Source organism: Raphanus sativus, chromosome 1, assembly GCF_000801105.2.
Source record: "Raphanus sativus cultivar WK10039 chromosome 1, ASM80110v3, whole genome shotgun sequence".
Classification (NCBI taxonomy): domain Eukaryota; kingdom Viridiplantae; phylum Streptophyta; class Magnoliopsida; order Brassicales; family Brassicaceae; genus Raphanus; species Raphanus sativus.
Genome location: NC_079511.1, coordinates 20,824,396 through 20,835,578, shown reverse-complemented (window position 1 = coordinate 20,835,578; position 11,183 = coordinate 20,824,396). Strand labels below are relative to the sequence as shown.

The 11,183-nt window shown below is 30.1% G+C and overlaps 1 protein-coding gene across 2 annotated transcripts; it reads right to left on the bottom strand.

The window, feature by feature from the left end:
- Positions 1-824: 824 nt before the first annotated feature.
- Positions 825-2,473, bottom strand: LOC108859222 (GDSL esterase/lipase At1g59030). Of its 2 annotated transcripts, none has more exons than XM_018633104.1 (5): positions 2,230-2,473; positions 2,000-2,130; positions 1,458-1,682; positions 1,108-1,363; positions 825-1,018 (listed from the first exon to the last, which is right to left on the bottom strand). In XM_018633104.1, the coding sequence occupies exons 1-5, from the start codon at positions 2,471-2,473 to the stop codon at positions 825-827; spliced, it is 1,050 nt and encodes a 349-aa protein (XP_018488606.1). The 2 variants fall into 2 exon arrangements, with proteins under 2 accessions (XP_018488606.1, XP_018488612.1); XM_018633110.1 differs by having other exon boundaries at positions 825-997.
- Between the last annotated feature and the right edge of the window lie 8,710 nt (positions 2,474-11,183).

The following is an 11,183-nucleotide window of genomic DNA, read 5'->3' as shown; positions in this document are numbered from 1 at the left end:
AAGAAGAATATGCTAAAAACAAGACAGTGAAAATTGAAATAAAGACATGACTAAATAAAGTCTTTGACTAAAAACTTGGACTGCCTCTTGTTATGGTCACAAGCCTTGACTTCCTTAAATGAAGAATATACTTCTGATAAGGGCCAAGACATGTACTTTTGAGGCCTGGTCGAAATCCATCTTGAATCCGCACATGTCTGAATTCGCGAGAACTGAACATCACCTGATTTTTACATGGCATAACTCCCTCATCTGAACTCCGGTTGATCTGATTCTTCTTCAAGGAGTTCCATAATTGAGTTGAGCATATTCTCCAAGTAGTTTCACACAAAGAAACATCATGGTTTAGAAGATATGCTTCATGAGGCAGAAGAGGTGGTGGTTTTGATAGTGACGGCGAAGATTACAAAGGGTCCAGTAGATCAAGAGGGAACATAGAAGATATAGGCGGGTTTGGGGGAAGAATGGGAAGCAGAAGTGGTGGTTTTGAAGATGGGTTTGATAGAAAGAGCAGTAGAGAAGGACGCGGTTCAGAGAGTTTCAGGGAATCTAACAGACTAGGAAACAGCCATCGGAATAGTGATGGTAAAGACAAAGACTCTGTTGATTTCAAAAACAGTCGAAGAGTTATTGAAAGATAAAAGAGAATGTAATAAACTGGTTTCCTTTTGTTTCAGTATTCAATTGGTTGTAATGCACTTTATAACATTCATAAATTTTGACACATTGAAAATTTGAAGAATGAATACATAAGGGAGACAAAAATGAGATGGGGAAACACAATCACACCAAGAGAAAAATAAACCGTAGTCAGATGATTAAAATCAATAGATTTTGCTTAAATATTTGTCAAGCAAGTTGTCAACCATGACTTGATAAGCTCTTTCAGTTGGGTGGTAGCTATCCCAAAATATATATGCTGAGGAATTAGAACATGTGAATGGATTCAATGAGTTACACATGTAGGATATTGCGAGAGATCCTCTACCGCAACATCCTCTGTCAGCTACCTCAAAACCTGGAGCATGATGAGATAATTTCACTTTGACTTCAGTATTTTGGTTCAGGTTTTATGATACAAATGGAAAATTTATAAGATGAGCTTACCGTATTTGGCAGGATGTTGGATCATGTCAAAAAGAGTATCATAAACATCAATGTAGAGGATAACACCATCCAACTCTTTATCTAAAGATTCTAGTGCTGGTGAAAGCCTTGCATTGAATTGTTTAGCCATGTTGTTTAAAGGTTTAACACATCCTCTTGTAAACAAACCTCCGAACACTGTTCTTTGAAGTGGTACACATCCAACAGGCACTGCGCTAAACACTCCTATTTTTTTAGCTCCAAGCTTATGTAATTCCTAAGTATTATACAAAAGATATACAACTTGTGTTAGATATAAGTTTATTATTGTTTGATTTATATTTGTGAATAAATCAGTTTAAAATACTTACTCTTACGAATTTGACTGCTGAGTCAGCCAAGAAATTGGCATATGAGGTACGGTCATATTTATGAGATTGAGCCATGAAAGTGTGAGCAAGGTCGTTGCTGCTAGAACACACAACAAAAAAACTATGGTCCAAGATATCTTGAGCTTTTTTCTCTCCAAAATGTTGTTTGATCGTTGATATATATTGCTTGAAATATGTTAATTGATCCCAGACTGATATCACAGACTGCAAAAGAAAATAATAATCGAAATGTATCAAATTAGAAGGGTTAATATTCATGAATATATTTATAAACTTCTATAAATAATTATTAAATATTTATAAATAATTTAAGAGGATTAATTTTGTCTTTTCCATAATAAACTTAGAATATTTATAAGAATGGTTATCAATTAAAAGTAAATTTGAAAAATGGTATCACATTTGAGATAAAATTAGAATTCTCCTATCAGTTAATTATGAATTATAATAGGAAATAATAGAAAACCTATCAATTAATTATAAAATATAACAAACACTGATGACAAAATATATTAACATACCATAATCTTAGCCGTTAATGGATCATAACCAGTTCCTCCGGATGCAAATGTAACACCCTTAAGAAGATCTTGGGGCTTCAAATTTGGGTTCATAAATGCTGGCAGTGACTTAGCTATTCCCAACTTTTCCGCTGAAAGAAAATTGGTGAAAACCAAATGTATCATGATTTTATATAAACGGCTATAAGATTTTATGTAAACAAATATTAAAAAAAAATTGGAATTGTTACCAATGAGATCTGAGGGAACTCTTCCATCAGAAAACCTTCCGGTGGCCAAGCCGCCGGGAAAATCCTTGCCATAGGGAGGAAAATTGCACTTCAAAAGCGTTGGGAGTCTATTGTTATTACCAGTATCCATAATTGAATCTCCAAAAACTATTAGCGCAGGGATTGTTGCATTCTTTCCTTGCTTTGCTGCATTAGTTTCAACGGCAATGAACAACAAAGCAAGGCATAATAATTGAAACTTCATTGTCTTAGTTTCTTTGTTTATTTTCTGCTCCGGATTTGTTTGCTTTCTACAAATTTGAAAACATGTGTATATATATAAATATATTCTTTAAATTTGTTGAAACTTCTAAAAAATCTCTTTTGACAGTAGTTGTGTTTGTTGGCTCTAGTTAGTTATTACATTCCTTATGGTTTTAAAGACAAAAAGTTTAATTGTTATTTCTTACCAATAACTTCCTTATGAGTTGGTTGTCGCAACTAAAATATACTATGTTTGGGATTTATACCAATTAATTAATGTAACCATAAGACATAAAATGTTTAGCCAAATTTGGTTTATAAAATACTATCATATTCTAAATTACAACTCACATTTTATTCGGTTCATTTTACCAATTTATAACTAATAGTATCTTTATTAATTATATTCACATATATATATGTTATAATAAATTATATATCATCATCATTACCTCAATAAATATATATATATATATACATTTTTAAAAATATAATTAGGACAATGAATCTTCAATCGTCTTAGTTGCTTTGTTCACAAAAATTTAATATAGCAATCAAAGTTCCAAAAAAAAACTTAAGACCTTTATTTTTGTTCCTCATTTTCTTGACCATAAAGAACATCAGTTAATAGTATAAATATACCATTTTTTTTACTATGGGTATAAATTAGACAAAAAAATTTGAACTATTAGTATATCAATTATAATTTGGGTATGAATTTGCTTTTTGGCGATTCTTGATGTACGAGTTGCTCAAAAATCCTACTCTCTCCGTTTCTAAATAAGTGTCATTTTGATATTTTTCACACAGATTAAGAAAATGGCGGAAATATATGTAAGTTGTTATTAATTACACTTCTCTGACCTATAATATTTGAGATATATAAAATTATTTATAAAGTCAATGCAAATTGCAATTGATTTTCAGCTAAAACTAAATATAATTTACATTGAAATTGTAAAATAAAACTTTTTGCGTAACAAAAAAAATGTTAGAATGAAACTTATTATGAAACTGAGGGAGTAGTTCTCACTATCGTCGGGCCGCTTGAACTTATTTTGGGGATCACCGACGCCAATTAAAGTTTTAATGGATATTTAATACATATTGAAAGCACTAAATAATAAGGTGTTTACTAAATCCGCTCTACACGCCAGAGATGGTGTATTTGTTTCATTTAATTTATGTAATAATTTTATTTTATGAAAATGTTTAAAAGTATTGTTTTTTGATTTTTTATTGTAATAATTAATTGATATTATAGGATGTTATTGTCTATTCCATTAGTTGAACATTAACACTTTTGGGGAATGAAAATGTGAGGTATATTTTTATTGTATTTAGTTAAGAATTTAGTGGTTATAATAGATATTATTGGAGCTTAATTTTTTCTTACATAGTTATCTAATATAATACACACTCTGTTTTATAATAAGTGTCATTCTAACATTTTTTTCTTATTACACAAAAATATCACTTAACAATTCCAATGCAAAATATAATTTCTTTCAGCTGAAAATTAATTGCAAATTGCATTGATTTTATAAATAATTTTATTTATTTCAAATACTATTGGTAAGAGAGGTGTAACTAATAACGACTTATATATATTTTTGTCATTTTTTAATCTGTGTGAAAAATATCAAAGCGATACTTATATAGAAACGGAGGGAGTAATTTTTATGTTGATAAAAAATGTGTAGTAAATTTTGTATTGTATTTAATTAAGATTTTAATGGTGATGAAATATATTATTGGAGATTTATAGCTGATTACATAGTTATCTAATATAATATAATATATTTTATTGTTTATATAATCCGTGGTTAAATATGTGTTAAATACATAAATCCAATTGTAGAGAGATTTGTGGAACAGCTGGACAATAAGTATCGCTTATTATATTTTCAGCATGGACTATACTAAAAGGAGAATAATCTCCATCCTTAAGCTATCCACGTAGGATTAGAAAATTAACCAATGAAATATAGCCATGTCAGCCTCATCTTATACGACTTCTTTTTCTATTGGATAAAACCCATTAAATCAGTCAATTTAATCTTTGTCGTTGTTATATTTTGGCCCAACTTTTCTCTCAAACTTAATAACGACAAATCGGCTTCGTCTTCTTCCTTATTCTCTTATCTCTACTGTTACAAACTCTTCCGATTCACATCCTTTACGTTTCCTTACCTCATAAGTTAGCTACATCAGTTTAAAGTATGCAACTTTTTGGATTCCCTCAGTCTCTAACATTATATAGCCCCTTTCTTCCCTTGCTTTTGTTCACCTAATCCACCCAAATCAAAGACTCCGGCCAAGCAAATCGGCAAATTCCACCGGCGAGGCCCCATTGATCTTTTCTTTAACAAGGTTTCTCTACATACCCACTAATCAAAAACCCAGTTCATCCATGCTAACAAACCGCCAAAGACAATGATGCCGGCTGATGAGGTATTATTTAGCGATGTTGTCCCAATCTGTTGAATAAGAGAATACCAGATCATAATTTTATAATCTATATCGTAACATCCTTTGAAATCACATCAGATGCCTGCTCGCAGGTTAGCATCGAAACAAACTTTTTGTTAGTCTTTTACTTTTCATGCTGTAATACTTTCTTACGAGTTTGATTTGCTGGTCTGATTTATAGGTAGCTTTCTCGAAGTGGATTACACCCAAAAGATGTTGGGTCTGCTCACACAAACTTACGTGAATCATTGGTCGATTGAAGGTATTGTATTTTAAAAGAAAAAAAATTGTTATTGTATTTTTAACTTACTGTCATCTTCTTAGTATCGTTATATTTAGTACCATTCTTCTTAGGTTTACTGCACTACATCAGTCATTGTATATATTCTCTTATCTGATCATGTACTAACCTGCGGATTCATGGCCGAGGGAAGCTAAGATTTTGCTCAGATCCAAATCAGAAGACCAAAAGGAAATAAAAACAGAGGAAAGATGGACTTACGGAGTGGGGAAGATGGGGGAGACATATACTCCGACGATCGGAGGACCACAGAATCCACCGCCACAATCACTTGACCTGTTGCACGGGATCAAAAGAATTTATACAATGAATTTCATATACTGATTTTACAGAACCCATACCTGTAACTTATTAAGCTCTTACCTTATCAATTGTAACAAAATAAGATAGGGAGAAGGGGAAGGGAAGTTTACGTGGCTGTACTAAGCATCTGAGAGACTCAGAATAATCTTTATCCAGTTTCTGCAGCTCACATGTTTAGTACCAACCAGCTCCAACGAAAGCAATAACTAATATGTTCAGAAGCCTGTCTGATTGCAGCTGCATAGACCCTTTTTGTATTGTTTTCTTTTCTATGTTATATGTTGTACTGTCTGTGTCTTCTAGATTCTGTCCAACTGAAGTATATCTTTGTTTTCTTTCTGTTTCCTGTTGAACATAATAAAGCAACCACATCTTCTTTACATGTTGAAAGCATTGCAGACTCCTTGAGGCTTGAGCATTCCTATGTTTGTATATCTTTATAGGCCTACTTCCTTGCTAATTCACCAAAGACGAGAGTTCTCATGGATACCATATCACTTGGCTCTGCCTTCCTCTTTCTTTTCTATCTTCGGTAAGATCCTCCTGAGAAGATGTGTGATTTTTCTTTCCATCTATATATCTTTCTTTTCATATATATATATATATATATATTTGTCTTCTATCCTCTATCCCAGCCACTTACACGCATGTAGGTCTAATATATTTATATACACCTAATTACTCATGTATCTCTCTGTTAGTTTTAGCTTCACAGTTTACTTTAGGTTATTAGGATGAATGTGATCAGAAAAATTGTATGCACGTTTTTATTTTTTCTTTTTTCTAATTTGCAAGTTCAAATAAAAATTTTAGCACTGACAAAGGAAAAAAAATCAAGTCGGTATTGCATCCTGCAAGCGTGGTACTGATTATGGGTTAAACTTATAAGTATTGGCAGTAGAAGAAGCAGAAATAAGAGCAGGTCCAGTTTCTCAAGCTATTCAAAGATGGCGACGAAATTGAGGACGAACTTGGCCTTGAAGATACCCTATGAAGCCAAAGGTCGCTATGCCATAGACGTTGAGTTACTGTAACTCAACGTCACCTCTTATGTACATACACAGTTCCTTGATCTCGCAAACACTTTGTTTTGGTCTGAAAATGTAATTCACAAAGTAGCGCAGTAACATTTTGTTTTCCTTGATAGAGAAAAGGTAATTCACAGAGTTCAACACAAAGATACAAACATCTGCTTCATCCGAAGACAAGTCAATACCATTTTCTGTTTTGTCCCAAGTGTTTGACAACTAAAGAAGCTAATACAATAGTGTACGCTTTATTCTTACTAGAGTCTATGAATGAGAAGGGAACTGTTATAAATTTCTTGCGAACCAAATTTATGAAAGATAACAGTCTGAAAATGTCTGAAGCCAAATAAAGCAACTCAAGAAATGAACAACGGTTAAGCCCGGTGTCATCATCGATGGGACTACTGTCTTCAACATTAAGTCCGGAAGAACTTTCTTCACATCTCACAATGGACCTCAAAGAGAAGCCAGTACCATCACTTTTGGGGCTGCCTCTATATCACATCTGTCTTGCTTTTCCTATTTTGGGCTTCCCTCTGACTTTAATTTGGAATCAGGCTTTTGGTCTTTGCCTCTGAAAGACACGTTCCTCCAGACTTCCCTCTCTTCTTACTGGCGTGAGCAGCAGATAATTGCATTAGTAAATAAGAAAAGACCTATATGTAAAAAAGACCTTATGTAGAAAAAGTATTGTAATTTGTAAACATCACAATAATTATCGTGCATTAAAGGTTCAAACTAGCTTAAGTTCCCAGAACTCCAAATTTACCAAACCTGTAGTTACGACCTCGACTACGGCTTCGTCTTCTTCTACGGGGAGGGAAGTGAGATGTAAGTGGTGACTTGGAGCGCCTTTCACCATGCCTAGAATTTAGGCCCTAGATTATTACAAACCAAAGGGGTATCAGAAGAAGCTCAAGTAAAATGTTAAAAAATAAATATGTAAAATAAAGTAACTGGCCTTCTTTCGAGTTGGAATGTTTTTGCAATTTCTCTCAAAGTGTACTTTTCCACCATCGCGGTAACATTTTTTCTTACGCGGTATCTCGAGCACTAATATAAATTTATCTAGGACTCCAAAATATTAAATAATTTGTAGTTTCCCAAGAAAAAAAAAAGAAACTGAAGGTTATCGTGGAGATATTTTGCACATGTTTTTTTCACTGCCAATAATAAGAAAATGTTTATCAATGAAAAACAATAAATAAATTAAAAAATAAGATATCATTTCCATTTACATCACAGTTTACAGGGAAATGAATTATGACTAAACTTGATTGGCCATAGAAGATAGTGTTATTTTAGTTAGTTAGAGCTATTAGTTTATGCTAATTAAAATATTTTCATCTTTGATATATTAAAAATATTGGTTAATAGAAAACTTATTTATAGTAAAAAAATGATAAACCATTCTCCAGAGAGAAAATGTGAAAATTCTTGTGGCCACGCGTTGTGAAAATATGGTGTGGTGCGGATTTGAATTTGGATCTCTTGGGGGTTCACGAAACGCTTTGGCCACCCGACCACAGACGCGTGGTTAACTTATTTATAGTACTTTTTAACTTTTATTATGTATTATGTTCTTTGAGATTATTTACAAAGTGAATTTTTTTTTAAATATAATATTTTAGTGAATTTTCCTTTTCAGGAAATCAATTATATATATTCGCGTTTTTTTTTAAGCATTTGGTTTTTTAATATATATTAGTTGGAAACCAATTTAACAGAAAATAATTTAAATTAAATTTAAATTGTAAAAATGATCTCATAAAATATATATTATGTTGTTTGAGATTATAAAATATATATATATATATATATATATATATATATATATATAATATATATATATATGTGTGTGTGTGTGTGTGTGTGTGTGTGTATTTATTTATTGATCTTATTATTTATGAAATTTACCTTTTTATCATAAAACATCATATCGTGTATAAGGTTGTATAATAATATTTCATTAAAGGTATAAACGATATTAACCACTCTAACTTTTAAAGTGAGAGCTTCGTTGCAAAAAATTACTACGCAAATAATAGTATAGATTATTTTAATTCCATGTATGTTTTGTGTTTAACTACTTTTCTTTCTTATTTGTTAATTTTCATAATATATATACACACAGATAATAATTGGATTTATCATTAAAATAAAATATTTAAAACAATTTTATAAAAATATAAAAATTATTATTATTTACTTATTTTCAGTATTTTCAATAATTAATATTTTTACATATTTATTATGTATTAATTTTCATACTTATTCTTCATATCTTAGACCGACGCTTAGGTTGTTGTTCTTATTCATCAACCTTATAGTTTATCAGGAAAATAAAGTGTGTTGATAGTTTATTTTCTGATCATATGTTTAAACGAAAAGTGTGTTTGGACTCATGGTGTTTAAACAATAAGGAAGTCGATGAATTATTTAGGGGTGCTCAATCCAGTAAAAACAGGCAAGTATAATCGAACCAAACTAATGTTAAAAATGGTTTTAATTTGGTAATCCATAATATTCTGAGTAAGTATGATTTTAAATAAACCGCGATATCTAGATTATTCCGCAAAATCATGGTTTAGTTAGTTTTATAATGATTATTTAAATATTTTTTCCTCGAACGATTGAGTCATATGCATTTGTTAGTTTGTTAAATGGAACACATTTATTTACAGAATTAGAATTTATATATTTTGGTCGAAAATATTTTGAAACCCATGAATTTTTTTTCTTGGTGTACTCAATAACCTTGCTCCAATATATATATATATATATATATATATATATATATATATATTTATATATTTATATACTTTATTAATGTTGACAAATATTAACATTTTCTCAAAGCGATCTTTTTACAAAAATAATTTTTGTTGTCATCAAGTAAAGAAATGTGACCAGACTATTCAGAAAAGATTGATGTAGTATAATATATCCAAACACGAATAAATGTATCAATCCGAAAAGTGTATAAACTTAATACAAACTTACACTATTTTCACTATTTATTACAAATTTCGATTACCTTTTTCAAACTTCTATTACTTACAAATTACCAAACGCTTTAAAGTTTATACACAAATGAAATCGAAACATGTATGATCTAATGATTTTGTAAATATTTATACGTGTATGAACAACTTCAGTTACCTTAACAGTACATAGCATATTTGATAACCTGCTAATTAACATCTATTACTTTAAAAAAGTTGCCAATTAACAAATTTAGTTTACTTCAGTGACACTGAATTATATTTATCGTTAATTAAACAACATTATTTATTTTACAAATATTTACGGATGGTATCTAACTAATTAATAATCATCCTATCGACATATTATTATATATCTCACCAATTTGTGGGATCCTCATTTCATGTAGAGTACATCACTGAAAATTTAATAATGTGAGATAGGTTATAAATATACGTTGGAAAATAAATATGGATTTTTTCATTATTATATACTTTAAAAAAATTATGAATTTGCATACAAAGACATATATTTAAGTTAGATTAAAGCTATTAGTAGATAAAAATAAAATTTTTAAGACAAACAAATCAAATCAAATTAAAACGAAACTATTATATTTAAAAAATTATAAAACTAAATAAACTAATTTCATATAATTATCTTCCTTAATTGTTTTTAAACTTGCAGATGTTTAAGATCTTGGACATTAGGAAAAACATGAAAATGATATTTTGATTTGTAAATGCTTAAATTCTTCCTTTTTCATGTCGTGAGATAGTGTACATACTCCATCTGTTCCATAATATATGATATTTTGTTTAAATGCACAAGAATTAAGAAATTTACTTTCTAGAAGATAATAATATTAAATATAAATTAACCAATCACTAATAATATAGTAAACTGATATTGGTTAACGAATTTTCAATAAAGGTAAAGTACCTTAAAAGTATTAAAAATTCTTATATTTTGAAACATCAAAATTTATCTAAAACATCTTATATTATGGAACGGAGAAGTTATCTTTTCAGTTAGTTTAATGTTTATGCGAATATTAGCTTTCCTGGAGTATTTAGAAAATCAAGAGAAACTCAATAAAATAGTTTAATATTTTAATGAGAAAGAAATGCTACGACTAAGACTGTAAATGTTTTTTTTCTAAATGCTAAATGTTAAGACCGTAAAGTTGATGGATGGACTAAGGTCATAGTCTATCGAGAATCTATCTTCATCTTTTACTTTTGTCTCTTTTGCTTATGTACCTAGGAGCTTGAACTCTTCTGCAGATGCCTTAGCTAAATATGCATTGTATTCCTTGAACTCTTGATTATGCTTTCTTCTTAATGAAATATGTTAAAAAAGGACTAAGGTCGTAGTCTTTTTTAGCTGTGGTGAATTTCTATTTACTTATCATGTAGAAAAGACGTAATACTATTTGTTAATAGTGCTGATAGGAAGAAATGTCAAACTTATTATAGAAATTTTGAGAAATATTTAATAAATGATTGGAAGATCTCTTTTCCACCTTGAAGTAGTTCAGACCAACATTGTTTCATATTCATAACTACTAAGCCACATATATTTTATCATCCGCAAAATATTTTACCAGGATCAGAAAATAA